This window comes from Aricia agestis, chromosome 10 (genome assembly GCF_905147365.1).
Source record: "Aricia agestis chromosome 10, ilAriAges1.1, whole genome shotgun sequence".
NCBI classification, from domain to species: domain Eukaryota; kingdom Metazoa; phylum Arthropoda; class Insecta; order Lepidoptera; family Lycaenidae; genus Aricia; species Aricia agestis.
This window is the reverse complement of record NC_056415.1, coordinates 16,036,512-16,055,217: the sequence shown is the minus strand read 5'-3', so window position 1 is coordinate 16,055,217 and position 18,706 is coordinate 16,036,512. Positions and strand designations below refer to the sequence as shown.

At 38.4% G+C, this 18,706-nt stretch overlaps 1 protein-coding gene and 1 long non-coding RNA gene across 2 annotated transcripts in view; one reads left to right on the top strand and one right to left on the bottom strand.

The window, feature by feature from the left end:
• LOC121730871 (proteasome-associated protein ECM29 homolog) overlaps nt 1–16,008 on the top strand; it is a 41,534-nt gene extending 25,526 nt beyond the window's left edge. Inside the window, exons 26-37 of the mRNA XM_042120073.1 lie at nt 477–606; nt 879–1,000; nt 1,456–1,672; nt 3,294–3,548; nt 6,240–6,429; nt 7,679–7,827; nt 8,193–8,335; nt 13,189–13,381; nt 13,876–14,008; nt 14,453–14,662; nt 15,475–15,546; nt 15,834–16,008. Coding sequence (XP_041976007.1) covers nt 477–606; nt 879–1,000; nt 1,456–1,672; nt 3,294–3,548; nt 6,240–6,429; nt 7,679–7,827; nt 8,193–8,335; nt 13,189–13,381; nt 13,876–14,008; nt 14,453–14,662; nt 15,475–15,546; nt 15,834–15,961 — 1,942 coding nt within the window. The 3' untranslated portion in view covers nt 15,962–16,008. The remainder of the gene's footprint in view (nt 1–476; nt 607–878; nt 1,001–1,455; nt 1,673–3,293; nt 3,549–6,239; nt 6,430–7,678; nt 7,828–8,192; nt 8,336–13,188; nt 13,382–13,875; nt 14,009–14,452; nt 14,663–15,474; nt 15,547–15,833) is intronic.
• On the bottom strand, nt 258–15,773 carry LOC121730883. The gene is made up of 3 exons (XR_006036158.1): nt 15,762–15,773; nt 11,857–11,858; nt 258–342 (listed from the first exon to the last, which is right to left on the bottom strand). It is a non-coding gene; the product is annotated as an uncharacterized LOC121730883 (long non-coding RNA).
• Nucleotides 16,009–18,706: the final 2,698 nt, after the last annotated feature.

Here is an 18,706-nt window from a genome sequence, read left to right as displayed (position 1 = left end):
TGAACTTCTTATTACTTTCCTCTTAATATAAACCTTCCCTGGAGTTCCATGAATATTTCAAAACTCGAATCAGTCAAATCGGTTCAGCCCTTCTCGAGTTTAAGTGAGACTAACAAAATATATTTTTTTAAATCTTATTTTACAGAGGCTTTTAAGACTCAGTGTTAATGTCAGCCTCATAGGTGAATACAGTGTTTCCTACATAAGGGACAGATCCAAATAACTATATAATTTTATTGCCTCTGGGGACAATGACTCCGAAAGTACACTATTGATCCGTCCATTGTGCAGGCAGCCAAAGTCACCTAAGAGCCTTGATCTTAGCTCTGCAGTCTGAGCACACTCCAGCAAAACATGATATTTTTGTTTATATAGATAAATTGGATTGGAAAATGTTACTTTTTGATACTGAATAAGCGGTTGTTTGCCTACAAAATTATTTTCAAATTTATGTGTCTATATATCCACGTTTATAGGGGAGCGAAGAGTCTACACGACTCGTTACCGCAGCTGGCGACGATGTGGGCGGAGCTGTTCCGTGTGATGGACGACGTGCACGAGGGAACGCGACTCGCCGCCACCAACACCGCGCATGTGCTCGCCAAGGTGAGCTCGACACACTGAACTGATGTGTTGTATAGAGGGGGAGGGGGGAGGAGCCTGCACGACTCGTTACCGCAGCTGGCAAACAGCAAAACGACAATGTCTAATATTGACACTAGAATCGCAGTAAAATAACCACTTTTAAAAGGCGAGGACTGTGATTACTTGGACTTAATGTATGAGGCTGTATGTTCTGAGAAAAGAAAACTGCAACAGTCAACCGTTGCATATGAGTAAAACCATTTTTCGCATTTAAATTATGTTTACATTTACAGCTCTGCGTCCAAGCGTGTGATACAAATTCAGGGAAGGACGGCAAAGAGATCATAGAGGCCATTATGCCTGTTTTACTAGACAACGGCATTACCAACGTCGTTAAAGAAGTGCGAAGTGTAAGGTGAGAATAAAATTGGATGCATTTTGCTTATCTTGAAAAATATATCCGTTACGGGCGTGTAATTTTGCTTACATGTACGCATTTACATGCGTCACCGTTTAACCTAAGAGCCTGGATATTAAACAGCTGTTTCATATGTGATAATATTATGTTGGTGTAAGTTTTTTAATTTTATCCTCACGTCATAAACAGTCTTATATGATTTAGGCGAGACCGAAATAGGCACTACACTGAGCGAAGCGATGTGACACTTTCGGTACTGAAGTTTTGTGTCGCGTAGCGTTGCTGCCGCGTAGTGTGTCTCGCCTTATACCAACCATATTACATACGAATAATAATTGGTCGTGACGTGTCGCGTCTCTCCAATTCAGTGTAGGTACGTCTAATGCGGTCACACCTTTAGGATAGAAACCAGTCTAAATCTATTCATTAATGGTATGTCTTCCATTCATTAGTTTATGGACGGTATCACGTATCGTATCCGTCGGCGGTGCGGCGCGGGCGGCGGCGCGGCTTGTACCAGCATTACTCGGCGCGGCGGGCGAGCTGGAGCCAGCAAGACTAGCCCGGCTGAGTACAGCGCTGGCGCCGTCAGCTGACGTGCGAGCTGCCGTTGATGACTTGAGAGCTGGGGTTGTGAAACATCACCATACTACTGATACCGTCGTCAAGGTAAATATTGTGAGAAATTATAAACATTAGCTTGTAGTCGCCAGCGCTATTGGGCGCGGCGGGCGAATTGGAACCAGCAAGACTGGCCCGGCTGAGTACAGCGCTGGCCCCGTCAGCTGACGTACGATCTGCGGTCGATGACCTGCGAGCGGGGGTTGTGAAACATCATCACACTACGGATACTGTCTGTCGTCAATGTGAGCTAATGGTCGAAACATAGTCGCGCCTGGTGCCAGCATTACACGGCGCAGCTGGCGAGCTGGAGCCAGCAAAACTGGCCCGGCTGAGTAGAGCGCTGGCTCCGTCAGCTGACGTGCGTGCCGCAGTCGCCGACCCGCGAGCTGGGGTTGTCAAGCATCATCATACTACCTATATTAGATCACCATATTAGATTACCTTAATCAGATCCTAATCTTTGATCTTTTCACTAGCAGCCTAGCATCTATTAATACCGTTTTTCTGAAAAATCAACAGTGACTGTTGCAGCTATGTGTAGTCGTAACTGGCCATTGCTGTTGTTGTTATTTTTATTACAATATTATTATTTATTATAGTTACAAATCGTTGGATCTTCGTACTAATGTTATCATCGACATTGAGATGCAACGCCAGTTTGCCCCTATTGTAAATTATTTTGCATGTTGTTACTACTAACCACCTTCAACAATAGTTTAGTTACAATCTAGTATTTAAGTATTTACTAACCTTGCTTTCTCTTTTTTGTTATTAATTTACATTAACGAGCTCCTTGTGGAGGCTTGTAATTGGCTTTTCGAAAACTATCACATATACAATACTGTGTTATAGCTAGCTGTAAGCCACCCTAATAAAATAAAATAAAATATATTGTCGTCAAGGTTTATATTGAGAGATATTATAAACATTAGCTGGAGAGACCGGCCCGGCTGAGTACAGTACGAACTGCGGTCGATGGCTTGAGAGCTGGTAGTGTGAACATCATCATACTACCGATACTTTCGTCAAGGTAAGAGATTAAGAGAAATGATAAAAAACAGACACTGTCTTTGAGGATAAGATTGAGAGATATGAATAAAAGGAAACTAGCGCTTAGGACACTACGCAAGGGGAAACTGGAATATCTTACAAACTATCATTTTGACGAACTGTAGTTTTTTGTAGTTTATAGTTTTTACTATTCGTACACTTAATTTTATGACTATTCGTCATTAAATTCGGTTTGGTCGTAGTTTAGGATGGATAACTAACGGCTACTTTAATCCAGAAAAATGTTTTGTGCCCGTGTAAGATATTGTATTCACCCTAGCGAAATCGTGGTCTAACGGCCGTCCCTAATATTTGATCTATCTCTGGTTTTGCCCTACTAGAGATAGGAATAGCTCACAATTGACATAAAATATATTATGTCTCTAATGTCTAATGTCAGCTATTCCTATCTCTAGTAGGGCAAAACCAGAGATAGATCAAATATTGGGAACGGCCGTAAGATATTAAGCTTATCCTTTCATCTGTCACGAACTGTCAAACCATTTTCGAAAATACTTTTTAGAGGCCGCCCATTTTGGGCGTTTGACAGACGAGCTAATATAATTTTTTCTGATTTAATTATGGCTCTTAATAATAAAACTTATTTTATTTTCAGTGCATGCCGTATATAGACATCGAAGCGATGAAAGAAATGTTGCCAACAATTCTGGATCTCATCAAATCACCTCAGCTAGGCACTAAGGTCGCCTGCGCGCATTTCCTAGTGCTAGCTGCTCATTACCTAAAAACAGACCTAGTATCTATAGCGGGGAGGATTTTACCTGTATTACTGAACAGCGTCTTTGATAGAAACGCCACGGTGCGGAAAAACTATGCAGAGGCTCTGGGACAAATTACTGCTTATGCTAAGGTAAGATTATAATTTTTATTCTGCTGATCACAATTAAGGCTTCGTCCACATTTTTTTTTTAATGAAATAAGGGGGCAAACGAGCAAACGGGTCACCTGATGGAAAGCAACTTCCGTCGCCCATGGACACTCGCAGCATCAGAAGAGCTGCAAGTGCGTTGCCGGCCTTTTAAGAGGTAATAGGGCAATAGGGGAGGGTAGGGAAGGGAAGGGAAGGGAATAGTTGAGGGTAGGGAAGGGAATAGGGTAGGGGTTAGGGGATTGGGCCTCCGGTAAACTCACTCACTCGGCGAAACAAAGCGCAAGCGCTGTTTCACGCCGGTTTTCTGTGAGAACGTGGTATTTATCCGGTCTAGCCGGCCCATTCGTGCCGAAGCATGGCTCTCCCACGTATAAATTTGTATCATTTGCGCGATCAGATCTCCGTCGCGTATCATCGAAGCGTATCAAAATGATACGCGTATCATGATACGCCCCGATCGCTATTAACCGCGTATCTGATACGTGTCGTATCAAATACGCGCATGATCGGCAGAATGATCTAATAGGCGTCCACACTATGATACGCATACTTGATACGGCGCGATGATCGCGAAGGAGATCTGATCGCGCAAATGATACAAATGTGGACGCACCTTAATATTATAAAAATAAGTTAATAAGTTGCTGATCGAAAAATAATAATGTTCCAACTTTTAACATTAAAAATTTTTGCACCTTGTATAAAAATTACAAATCAAGCAGGCTTTCAAAGATATTGTGTAACATGTTTTGGTACTTGTTATGTGCAAAAATTTGTTACTTAAAAGACAGAAGAATAGGACAGAACATGTTACAAAACAAATTACAAAGGTTTTTTTGACAGACAACGACAAAATATTGTGCAAGAATTATGTCGATTTACACTGTGCATCTTTGATTTACACAGGGAAAATCATATTTATATAAAAATCGACCAAATGCGAGTCGGACTCGCGCACGAAGGGTTCCGTACCGATATATGGAGAAAAATAGGCCAAAAGGAAAAATATACGTGGGAGAGCCATGCTTCGGCTCGACCGGAGAAATACCACGTTCTCACAGAAAACCGGCGTGAAACAGCGCTTGCGCTGTGTTTCGCCGAGTGAGTGAGTTTAACGGAGGCCCAATCCCCTACCCTATTCCCTTTCCTACCCTTCCCTATTCCCTTCCCTTCCCATCCCTACCCTCCCCTATTACCCTATTCCCTCTTCAAAGGCCGGCAACGCACCTGCAGCTCTTCTGATGCTGCGAGTGTCCATGGGCTACGGAAGTTGCTTTCCATCAGGTGACCCGTTTGCTCGTTTGCCCCCTTATTTCATAAAAAAAAAAAAGTTGTGTTTTTGTATGGGAGCCCCCCTCAAATTTTTATTTTATTATAAATTATTAAACTACACATATATAATTGAGGATTCTGAGAAAATTTCAACTGTCTGCCTGTTGTCATTATGGATATCGAGCAAAAAAGGCCAAAAAAATCACGTTCGTTGTATGGGATCCCCCCTATATGTTAAATTTATTTTGTTTTTAGTATTTGTTGTTACGGTGGCAACAGATATACACAATCTGTGAAAATTTCAGAACTATATATATATATATATATATATATATATATATATATATATATATATATATATATATAGACAGACAGACGGACAGACAACGAAGTCTCCCGTTTTTACCCTTTGGGTACGGAACCCTAAAAAAACTTGAAGGCTGAAGCATTTTAAAGAAAACAGTAAGATACAAATTAAACAGCCACATGGCAATTAAAAGTTTTCGTTAGTGTTTAACAAGTTAAGGCCCAATTTTACCAACGTCTGTTAGTGTTAACAGTTTGTAAAAATATCATGTCTCTTTCATTAATAAGAAAAACGAAAGAGGAAGCGTGATAATAATTCGAACTTTAACTGTCGTTAGTGAAATTGAGTCTTAGACCCAGTTTCATCAAGCAATGTTAAATAAATAATGGCTCGTTAAATCAGTTAATGGCCTGTTAGAGCTATCGAGCGTTCCACCATGCCCTAATGTCATGTTAAATCACCTAATACGGCGTTAAATTTAATTCCTGCTATGGAGGTCCGTTAAATATTTAACAGGATGTTATATGAGTCAAAATAACAACTTTCAAAGACAATAATATGCAATATCAATAAAAGAATCTGTTTTGACTTTTGAGTCTTTCCGCCACGTCCTTATTATTAATTATTTTCATAGTTATGAATAATTATTTATTTTCACTTTGCCAAAAATTCAGCCGGATTTTCCTTGACATTGCAAATATATTAACTTGTATCAACATTACCAAACCGAAATATGTAAATAAAAGTTTGTATTATGATTCATGTTTTCAGCTTTGACAGATAATAATTATTAACCTGGTAAATTAAGAAGAACTATTATAGCGTAAGAAATGTCTGCGATTTCGATGTTCACTTAGTGCGTTAGAGCGATTCACTCGTTGTTCACTTAGCATTTACTAATCCGCTGTTGCATTTTTACTGTGGGACATAAGTATTTTAACAGTCTATTTAATTTTCCTAGGTCCGTTAAGTAATGCCTTGTTAGGATTTAACAAACAGAGGTTGGTGAAATTGGGTCTTAAGCTACTATAAAGTATCAAATCATTACGACACAAATATGAAGACAATCAACGATTTTGTCATATTTTTAGCCGCTAACAGCCACGAAACTAATGGACAAGTTAAGGACACTATACGAAACCAAGGAAGACGACGCGTCCCGGTCCGCTATAGCGCTCACACTGAAAGCGGTCGCTAAGGCCAAGATAGAAATTATCAAAGACAATGAGGCTATACTAGCGCCTGTCGTGTTTCTGGCCATGCACGCGCCTAAAGACGACGGTAAGTAACATACACACAAAACATCCATACTAATATTATTAACTAGATGGCGCCCACAACTCTTCACGCCCAAACCGCTCAACCAATTTTGCTGAAAGAAGGACACTTCGTACCCACTGATTTAGCACTTTGAGACATAATATACCAAATGAAAGGGCTTGAAAAGTTGAACATTTTATTGTATGACGGAAAATCTGTAAACAATGGGAGAAAAAAGTTAAGGAGGGTTTCGGTGAGAAAAAATTACAAAAAAGCACCCTGTATTATTGCATCAATTTATAGTGTTGCTGGTAAGGGATAATTTCTGGAAAGTAATTATATATGGCAAACTTGGGGAAATTGTTGTGTTTTAGTATATTGTTTAATATTTTTAAGAAATGTATGGAAAAATAAAAAAAAAAACCCTTAAAAATCTAACCTTTCCTGGATTTACCGCATATTGTTTGTTACCTTGTAGAAATTGTTTATAATAAGTAGGGCCCAGATTTATATGTAAATACATATTTTTATTTTATGCGACTTTCGGCCTAGAAGTTTCGGCCTAGAGTGTTTTTTACATGAATTATCATGTGTAGACCATAAAGTAAATATACCTAGCGGAATAGAGCAACAATCTCGAGCTGTCAAACGAAACCGAAATTGATTTCATCTGTGTTCAAGCATGATTGAACTTGATTTCTATGAGATGAAATTGTCAACGTGCGGCACGTGCCGACTGGACGTCAGAAAAAGAGTGCTGCTGTCATGTATCACACGTCTCTTTTTGCCACGCAGTGTTACTGATAGTGTCATTCTCTTGCTCAGGCCTTTGTTTCTCTATTCCGCTAGGTATATTAACCTTATGGCCCAAACCGCTCAACCAATTTTGAAGGAGGGGCACTTCGTACCCACTAATGTAGCACTTTGAGACATATACAAAATGAAAGGGCTTGAAAAGTTGAACATTTTATTGTATGACGAAAAATCTCTAAACCATGGGAGAAAAAAGTTAACGAGGGTAGAAGGTAAGAAAACATCACAAAAAAGCATTCTGTATTATTGCATCAATTTATAGTGTTGCTGGTAAGGGATCATTTCTGGAAAGTAATATGGCAAACTTGGGGAAATTGTTGTGTTTTAGTATATTGTTTAATATGTTTTAGAAATGTATGGAAAAATAATAAAACCTTAAAAATCTAACCTTTTTTCCTACCTTGTAGAAATTGTTTTACCTTGCTTTTTCATTTAATCTATTCTTTTCTGTCAACAGAAGCTGAGGCGGCCACAGTGGAGATGTTTGAGGAGCTGTGGACGGACATCAGCCCGGCGCGCGAGACAGGCGTGCAGCAGCACCTGACAGCCATCCAACAGTACATTGAGACAGCACTTGCATCCAACAGCTGGACTAAGAAGATACAGGTATGTTCTTCTCAAATAAGAAAGCAATATATTATGTATATCACCTGTGCCCGGACAGGGACAATATATACAGGGGATTAACTCACAATATTTTCAACAATGAGGGTTTTTAATATTCTATTTGTCACCATGGTGTTAATATTGTAGATACGATGTGTTTTTGTCTGTTACCTCTTTACGCCCAAACTGCTGAACCGATTTGGCTAAAATTTGAGTCCCGGGAAAGATCCTATGGATACTTTTTATCACTTAAAAATGTACGGTTCCTGCGTGACAAACGAGTTTCGGCGCAACGGAGTTTCAGACGTCATCTAGTAAATATATAAATAAATAAATATATAAATAAATCAATTATTCGTACGCAGGCAGCGAACGCGGTGCGTACCGTGTGCTCGGCGGGCGCGGGCACGGCGCGGGACGGGCTCGCGCGCGCGTGTCTTGCTGCGGCGCACGGACGCACTTACGACGGCAAGCGGCACGTGCTGGCCGCGCTAGCAGCGCTGTGCACGTGAGTACAACTCTGGATTTATGTATAGGCTGTATGGGCCATCATGGCCTACCGGCGGCAGCGTCCTATGTCGTCCTAGGAGTATAAAATTATTGTTACGAAAACATTTGAAAAATGTCAGATGCATGAAACGGAACTTGTAATATGTCAATAGAGATTGACTCTGTTGAATCGAAATCAAATCGATAAAAAAGGGCGGCCATCTTAAATCGCCGGCACCACTGAAATGTCAGTACGAAATCGATAATTTCGATTGCAATTCCTTTACGAAGTGATTCGATATTTTTAAATTATCGATTAATTTTTGTTAGGTAACTTCCCTACTATTGTCAATTATAATGTGTCACGCATATCATCATAAAACGCACAAACTGTAAATGTAATTATTTAAAAGGGGTTTGGGTAATATTGGCGTAATTTTCAAATCTCGCAGTCACTCACGAAACCGGCATAATATAAAAGAACATATCAAGGGGAGTAAATTATGGGGGACTATATCGGAGCCGAGATATTAGGCATTTTAAGTTAGTATTTTCAACTAAAAGTAAATTCAATCATAACATGAATACTCAGGAAAATACAAAAAACCATAGAATTAATATTTTGATATCGTTGCAAAAAACGGCATTATTTATTAGCTTAAAGCCTTTCTCGATATATGGACTATCCAACACAAAAAAATTCAAATCGAACAAGCAGTGCAAACACACAAACACTACAGCTTGATAATGTTAGTATACAGGGTATAACAAAACTAAGGGCCTGTTTCAACACTTCTTTCACAGTGAACTCTTATACAAGGGACACATAGTATAATATACTCTAACTAAAGTATTATCACTAAGTTTTGTTACAACCTGTATATATAGATACAAGTACATTTCATTTCATCGTTTATTTTTATTTTTAGTCATTCGTACATTTTAAAAGACCAACATACAACAGCTACGCGCCGTCATTTAGGGCGCATTTTCATTAGTCGTTAACTCGTACGGTATACAGCATACGGGGAGTCTATAACAACTGATTGTGCACTTTCATTGGTCGTGGCATGCGTGTCAGAAATTTCCCGCACCCCGCATGCGGACCCTATCGACCAGTGAAAATGCGCCGTTAATGAGTTTTTTAACTACATATTTATTTTATTTTGCAAAAAAATGCAAATCCACTTTTTCTCGAAATTCTTACAGAGGGCCGTTTTGATTTTTTTATAAGTAAATACGGTAGTTAATATTCTATAAAACATTCCTGCAGCTGTACTTCTATAATGAGCTGGGAAGTAGATTAAAAGCTAGACTGAAAATTCTGCCGAAAGGTGGCGTCCGGCGTCATAACTCATACTGCACTATGGACAAAATTCGCTAAATAGTGGAAATAATCGACATTATACTATGGGAACAACACCCTAGAGTCATTTTACCACCCACAAGTCACAACACATTAATACACAAGAACAATAATTATAATTGCCTAATATTGCATCCGGCCCTTTGAAAACCACTGTCTAATGAAATATAGTCTGAAGTCTGGCTATATTTTAGTCGGACGAGAGTTAAACCCTGTGTGAAAATTTATTCATATTTGACGCGGACGAAGTCGTGGGCAATAGCTAGTAAGAAATATATATATCCAACAGATTAATATACCCTTTCTACACCTGTTTGTTAAGGATAGCTCCATAAAGTAACGTTAATAACTATTGATTTTGTGAACATAAGGCGCAAAAATAAATATACTCAAAATAATCATAGCTCAGCTCTGATATTACTCAGAACAATTTTTATTACTAATATACCCAAGTAGCACACTTCAGACGCCTTAAATCTATTTATTCTTTAGGAGTACTAATCATGGCTTTTTTATAGACATCATAGACATTGACATTCTATACATGGTTTTGAATAAGAACTAAGTTTCTAATAGAAAAAAATATCTAGTGTTCCTTGTTTTAAAACCTTTATAAGTTCATTACACTGAGTTAAGAGCAAATTGATTTGTTATAGACTATATTTGCTCTGTTAAAAGCGCTGCTGTAGTTCAATTATTCTATAGACTTATTATCACAAATACTTTTTAGGAATTGAAATTATTTGTAGAACAATTACTCTAAAAGTAATCAAAAAGGTTTTTAGATGGATTTGTTAGGCACGTTTTTAAGTATATACTTAATAGAATAAATGACTAGATACTCAATAGTGTATACTCTAGTGAAAGTCCAGTTTCCTCCTTCATAAGGGAACTTAGGCTGTAAACATTTTATTTTAAGAGTATTAAGTATATACAGGACAGCGTTCTGCAAGCGTGAAGAAAGCAGGAGATATTAAGAGGACAGGAGGCTTTCGGCGAAAAGGGGAAAAGTATAAAAAGAACCAATCAAGTGCGTGTCGTGCCACGCGCAATATTATAGAGTTCCGTAGTACCGCTAGTTTTTGATATTTTTTGTATGGTCAATGAATACATACATTTTAATGTGTTTTACACTATAACTAACAACATTATCTCAGTCACGTTCAAATTTGAAAAGTTCCTTTATAGTTTATACTTCGCCGAATATTTTTTTTAGTTGATCGACTTTAACTCAAAAACTCAACAAAACAAAAAGTCTTCTTAGCCGTGATAGTTTTCCTTTTAAATTCAGCATGTTTCGTCCCCCGTGAATTTTTGCACATTTCTAGAAGCAATCGTTTAGCTGGTAGAAGGGAGGACACCGGATTTTTTCCACTTTAAAACTTCATATTATTTCACAAACGGATCCCTAAATAGGAAAATGGTCTGTGAATACTCATCATATTTTTAAAAAAACTTGTTGGATAGGGGAAATATATTATGGTAGACACGGTGGGGTGGACGCGGAAAAAATAAATCACCCCCGCTTGATGTGTATGGGAGGCACCATTTTTTTAAAAAGATTTTATATACCATTTTGTCGGTGTCATTAAGATGTACATTCATGTCGAATTGCAGCTTTGTAGGCCTTATAGTCTCAGAGAAAAACCGCGGACAGACAGAGGGACAGACCGAAACTATAAGGGTTCCTTGTTGACTACGGATCCCTAAAAAATTGCCGTCAGACAGTCACATCAACTTTCTTTGCCCTCAAAGTCATCAGTCATCACTTCAACAACGAATCGACATATTATTATGTTCATCATATCAAGCTGCGAAGAAGAAGAATTGACACAGTCGCGTCTCGAAAATCGATTCTTGATGAAAACCATGATGAACTACAGACTAGCAATGATAGTTGAAGTAACGATTCTGGCGATGAAGAGATGGCCGCTGGAAAAAAAAATGACGCCACAGGTCCATACAAAGTTACTCAATGCCCTTTGGCCGTAAGCCTCATATATTATTTGTCAAACTCTTCATTAAATTAAAAGTTATTACTTCCAACAAATACTTCCATTTCCCGGTAGTGTTGCTAACTCGCAAACACAGATGGCGCTGTGCGTTCGCTACATCGCGCTAGCGGTGTTGCGTGTGCAGTTATATTAGTTGTAATGTTTTATTGCGGTCGTCACTTCTTCTTCTTTATAATTGCAATGTGGTATTTTTGTAAGTGACTTCGTTCTGAGGTCATTGTTATATTGTGCACAAGGTGGAACGAAACTAAGTGATTATTATATCGACGGGTGAAAGCGGAAGTGGCGTAACTTGAATTTTGGCCAAAATCACTTTTTAATTGATTGTTGTATAAAAATAAATTCTGCGTCGAATGGTCTATATCTCGTCTTTCTACGATAAATTCTAGTAAAAATACGACCATGGATTTATACCCTTTCAGCACAGACCTTAAAAAAAATTGTCGTAACTAGACGAAAAACTGCATTGGATAAAAGATAGATACGGCAATGCGTGAGAAATTAGAAAAAGGTACGACACAGTTTTTTTAACGCTTGAGTTTGATTTCAATGAGTTACGACATTTCTGTCGCCTAAAATACAACATTCCCAAGGATACGACAATTTCGCTGTGGGAAATGTTGTGTACTTTTATAGATACGACGATTTATTTCATACTTATTTCATAGGTATGAAAAAGTTATAACATTTTAAACACATACTTTTAATCTTAAAACTATACTTACAACCACCGAATATAGTTGAGTTATGTACAGAGATAAGTAACGCCATTTCATCTCCCTTCCGCCCCTCTATGATACCTTCGCCGGCGCTCCCTATCGCCGTTCTTAACGCCTTTTCGTTGATGCGCGAGTGTCGATTTGAGAAAACTCATCGTGTCATAAATGAAGCTTAATCAAGTGTAGTGAAAGCAGAGTGGGCCTTTTTTTGATGGGCAGGGCAACCCATCATGGGTGCCCCGGGTCGGGTATGTGCCTCAGTTAAGCTGAAGCACCCCGGGGGTATGTGAGACTATTACCCACTAAAACCACCTGCGGTTTGTCTTCAGCCGTATACGGAGGGATGTCCTGGATATGTCCTACAACAACACAGGACTCCCTCCACGACCGGACTTCCTCCAAAATAAGGGACTAGCTAAGCCGGTCAGGTTCCCATCCTGACCCGGAGCCCCAGATTAGACAGAAGTTTGGAGGTGCGCGTAACGACGCCTTCGTACTCCCATCCTATGCCAGCGGAGCGGAACAGAGGATGGATCATTGACGCAATTTTCCACCAGCAGGCTTAGCATGGCCACCATAGAAAGGTTCATACTTTACTGTATAAAGTAGACAAAATTATGGAATAGCAAAGGAAATCTGTCAGCGTTTCTATTCTTTCGCATTTCTACTTGACCGTGCAGTCAGGTTTTTTTACTGCTGGTGACAGTTTGTTCCAAAGTTTTATAGTGCGCGGTTATTACTTTAATATTAAGAAAAAACCTAACTATTATAGGGTGAAGCCCGGCGAGACGCCAATATCTCCGGCACTAGGAGAAGACATCGTCAACTGCCTGTTAACTGAGGCCCGCAAAGGCGACCCGCAATACAGGCAGCACGCGGTCGCGGCGCTCGGCGACACACTCGCTGCACTCAACCTGGACCGCTTCGACCGCGTGTACGATATCGTGAAGGATATACTGTCCAAGGTTAGTTTTATGGGTTAGTAAATGACGAAACATCCTTAAGGATCTAGGGAGAGATCACCAACTGCCTACTAACTGAGACCCGCACTACCACCAGCATGCTGTCACTGAGACTGAGAAAAACTGATATTTTACTATGTGACGGTCGATCACATATTAACCCCCCTTACTAATAATGAATAAGCTATACTATGTATTGTTTTTATCTTTCGAGCGACTTTTCCAAAGTCGACAAGGGGAAAACTGCTAAGCAAATACACAAATCAAAGTATAAACTTTTTTCACTCGGCTAAAATTGATATTATTACTCAAACTACTAATCCGATTTTAATGACTTTGAAAGCATAAAGTAATTGCAACAATGAGTGATTAAGATATTGTATAATTTGCGTTTCTAGTTATTATAGACTTTAAATATAATCGCCTTCATCTTCATAAAAATATTTTTTATTAACAAAATATGTTTACTTCACAATTAACCAATATCTTGTCTTCAGGACGAGAACGACAAAGATTCAGATGAAGAGGACAACGACAGCGCGCGGAAGCGGCGGACGCAGCGCGCGGCGCTGCGGGAGGCCGCGTACGAGCTGCTCGGGAAGGCGTGGCCAGCCAACCGCGATACACAGGGTACGCCCCGTCGAATCAATGAGGGTGTTTGATATTCCATTTGCCACCAGGTACCGCCTTACAGTTCGACAAGGCTGTTTATGAGCGTGGTGAGAAAAGGAACTAACGCTTCTATCATACAAAAACGTCATTTTTGACAGTTCTCCTTCACCATCAGTGCCCATTGACATCATTGACATATTCATTTAAAGCCTTGTCGAACTGTAGTGTCTATCGTGTCAAACTGCTGTCATATGTCACGATATAGCTATCATGTGTCACGATTTTTTAGACGTGGGAGAGCCATGCTTCGGCATGAATGGGCAACGCACTTGCAGCTCTTCTGATGCCCATGGACACTCATGGGCGACGGAAGTTGCTTTCCATCAGGTGACCCGTTTGCTCGTTTGCCCCCTTATTTCATAAAAAAATCACGGATTTTATTTGAGTTACTTTTCTTCACAGAGAAGTACCAAGACACGCTATTCTCTCACTGCCGCACCGCGCTACCGAACAGCTCGCGGCCGCTGCAGCTCGCTATACTGTGCGCGGCGGAGCGCGTGCTGCCGCGGCTGGCGACGCTCGCCACGCCCATGGAGGCGGAGCCACCCGTGCCGGCCCCGCCCCTTGCGCCGCTGGTCGACCACGTCGCCGCTATAGTGGACTACACGCTGCGTGAGTACTGCACGTTCCGACATACTAATAGTATTAATGTCGGTGTGTCTGTGTTTTACCCACTTAGAGCCAGCCCACACGGCGCGTTGCGTCGACGCAACGCTGCCGTTTGATGTATGTAAAACAACGCAACGGCAGCGCTGCGTCGACGCAACGCTGACGCAACGCGCCGTGTGGACTGGTTCTTACTCTTTTTTTTTACTCCTTTCCATAGTTTGTATTAGGGTTGGGAAAGGACCCAAAGGGTGAAAACGGGACCCTATTTATGAGACTTCGATGTCTGTCTGTCCGTCTGTCTTTCTCCAGGCTGTATCTCAAAAACATCTATAGCTAGAGTTCTGATTTTTTTACAGATTATGTATATCTGTTGCCGCTATAACAACAAATACTAAAAACAAAATAAAATTAATATTTAAAGGTGGCTCCCATACAACAAACGTGATTTTTTTGGCCTTTTTTGTTCGATATCAATATTAGCAACAGGTAGGCACTTGATATTTCTACAAAGATCTTAATTATATGTCTACTTCAATATTTAAGAATAATATTAAAATAAAATAAATTAAGGGGGGCTCCCATAGAAAAATACAATTTTTTGCCTATTTTTCTTCTATAACGGTACGGAACCCTTCGTGCGCGAATCCGACTCGCACTTGGCGGATTATTAATTATACGGACTAGATCAAACGAATTAAGAAGCTACATTAATGTTGCAATAGAATTGATGAAAACTGTCTTAAAAAAAATCTTTGTCTGTTTCTTCATTAGTTTGTCATCTTATTTTATTTTGTAAAATATTGTTTTGTTTGCAGTTAACAGTAATCAAGTGAGACACAGGAAAGTAGCGCTCAATCTACTGGAAATACTTGCCAAATCTCTGATAGGTATGTTATAATTCCTATTTATTTCAGCACTGCGTTTCAATAAAATAGTATTGGGTGGTTTTAAAAGGAGGAAAGTGCTTTAGCTAGATCTTATTCCTATTTTTAAAAATATTTATAACTAAAACATAAAACTTTATGTTTTAGTTATAAATGTGAGCTTGGCGTTTTGGTATTTAATGTCTTCCTTGCTATTTCGTAAAGGAAATAGACCTAACTATTATATTACGCTTAACAAAAGAATAACTAGTTTAAGTTATATTCATGCATCTAAAGTTTATATTTTACAGAAATGAACAAACTGCAAGACTACAACCAACTGCGCGACATTTACCAGAAGTACTCCCAAGACCTCTCGAAGGACTCATCTCATGAACTCAGGGTGAAGATAGAAAGCGTCAAAGAGTATTTTAAATGAACTGTAACCATTTTGTAGCATATTTATTAATATAGACTTGTAACTAACTTGTTTTTTACTTGCAATCTTCATCGGCCATAGCGAGAATCATAATAATGATATTATTACCTCGATCGTGGACACCGCAGACACAATAGTTTTTCAATTGTTATGCGACAGCCGGGTGCCGCTTGGGGATTGATGGGTTAAATATTTCAGCTATCTGATTATATTATAGCTTTGGGAGATTAGACAGGAAGAAAGTTTTAAAAAATCTGGTAAAATAATATTAAAACAATAGTTTTCAATTGTTGTGTGCCAGCCGGGGTGCCGCTTGGGGATTGATGGGTTAAATATTACAGCTATCTGATTATATTACAGCTTAGATATATAGATTTATAGCTTTGGGAGTTTAGACAGGAAGAAAGTTTTAAAAAATCTGATAAAATAATATTAAAACTCTGCGAATGTCATCAACCTCTGCCACATCTAGTCAAATGTTAGTCTGAAGAATAAAAAAGTTTGAATTAAACACTAAATATATCACATTGCTTTAATTACATTTTATAAATTATTGGAATGAAACAAAACAATTTACATTTCAAATGTTCTAGTACTCTAGGTAGAAAAGTGTTAAAATTCTTCATATACACAAATTAAAAGCGATGAAATGGTGATGAATGATGATAACGTGATTATAATATTGAAGCACGCCAAATGTTACAGTAAACAAAGCCGTTGCCAATAATAAAATATGTATACTAGTCTAGTGTAATAGTGCAAAAGTATTTTTCCATTCCACACATTCGTATCAACCATAAAGTTAATATACCTAGCGGAATAGAGCAACAATCTCGAGCTGTCAAACGAAATCGAATTAGTTTCATCTGTGTGTAAAAATATGTGTACGTATACACTTACACAAACATGATTGAACATGATTTCTATGAGATTAAATTGTCAACGTGCGGCACGTGCCGACTGGAGGCATTTGTTTCTCTATTCCGCTAGGTATATTAACGTTATGGTATGAACACTTGATTGATTGCGGCTACAAAACAAAACAAACCTAAACAAAATTTGAAGATGTTTAAACAGAGTGCATTTCTTCAAAGTTTATTTAAACATAAAAGTGTTTTTGAATACAAAACATAAAATATTGACATTGAGATAGGCAAGAATACATTTAGAACGTTTTAAAAAACAAAATAAATATTTTAAAGTGTACAAACAAGGTATTAACTACTTAGCTAGTCATAACATTATAAATTATACTACGTACTAGCGTCAACCGCTTGTTCCATTTTGAACCTAATTTCTATGGTCATAAGGTCTAAACGTGGTAAAATGCTTTTTCCGCGAGAGTACTTGGTGTGACAAACAAAAAGGTTTCTATACATTTACTACAAAGTACCTAGTGTAAAATCAATGTGTAAGAACGTTCTCGGTAAGAAATATTCTTTGCTTTGCTAAGAAAATGATAAAATATCAACGAAAAATCACAAGTCCTGAAAAACATTCATAACATGGTTTTACTGTTCTTGAATATTATCTACAGGTAGGTAGGTCTTCTATATCATTTTATTGTTTATTTCGAAGCGTTACTAAGCTCTTACAATTTAGCAACTAAATTATCTTTAGACCGCAAGATACATCTATTTTTCTATATCTTAAAACACAATTTGTACTAAATTAACTACTAAACATTTGCTACAATCTCAGAATAATTAAATGCTACGTTAGAGGCCATTTGCTTATAAAAGGAACAATAAAACACATAAACAGCGAAGGTACGATAAGATTTTTAACCTTATGATATCTTTAAAGCAGTGGTCAATGATGAAAAACTCAAAGCAGATATTATGTTACTACCGCGCGCGTTGTGAAGATTCGCGCATCGAGCGCTGTCACGAACGTGCCGCGTCTTGTCTTACCTAAATAAATTGAAAATGACGTCGTGCGTGTTTCGAAAATGTACCAATTATGACTCGAAAGAAAACAAAGCACATGGAATCTCTTACCACATGTCTTGATTGCAATAAATACCTCGATTATTTACATTTTCAATTGTTTTTTCGAACAATCTGAAAAAAATAGAATTTTCGTCATAGCTCAGGCGAAGAAAGAGACAGCGATACGATTCGACGTTTAAAAATAGAACTGTCTCTTTTATGTAAATGGTTTTTCGTATCTTTTGTTTCACTTATCTATCAAATTTGTCAATGTTTGCAGTTTTGAATTTGAAAATTGTTCGGAAGAGATTTAAGCTGGAAAATAGTATGGACGTAACATATCTGTATAAGTAGAATATCATTGGCAGTGGTACTAATATTTTTTGATACGGGCCCCAAACACGTCTTGTTGCTCGACGCCGCAACCAAAAGTTTTAGGGTTAAAAAAATAAAGTTGTTCAAAATTAGCTAGACTAGAGTTTGAAATATTTTGCCGGTGGGCATGAAATTCAAAACTTCATGCGAGCCATGACTGATAAGATCTCGACGGGCCGCAGGTTAAGTGTAGCTGCTTTAACTTTAAAGTGTTTCGGTTCATACGAAATATTTTATCTTAAGATTTAAAACATTCGTATCTTCGCCGTGTATGACGTTTTTAGTATTCCGATCTCTCTTAAATTGAGCTGCGCCTATATTACAATCTAGTAAAACACCACAAGAATTTAAAATTATAATATTCCAGTTTATATAAGTACTTAAACATAAGTTTAACAACATTTTATTGTAAATTGAAATGGTAAGTGCTAAAACATCT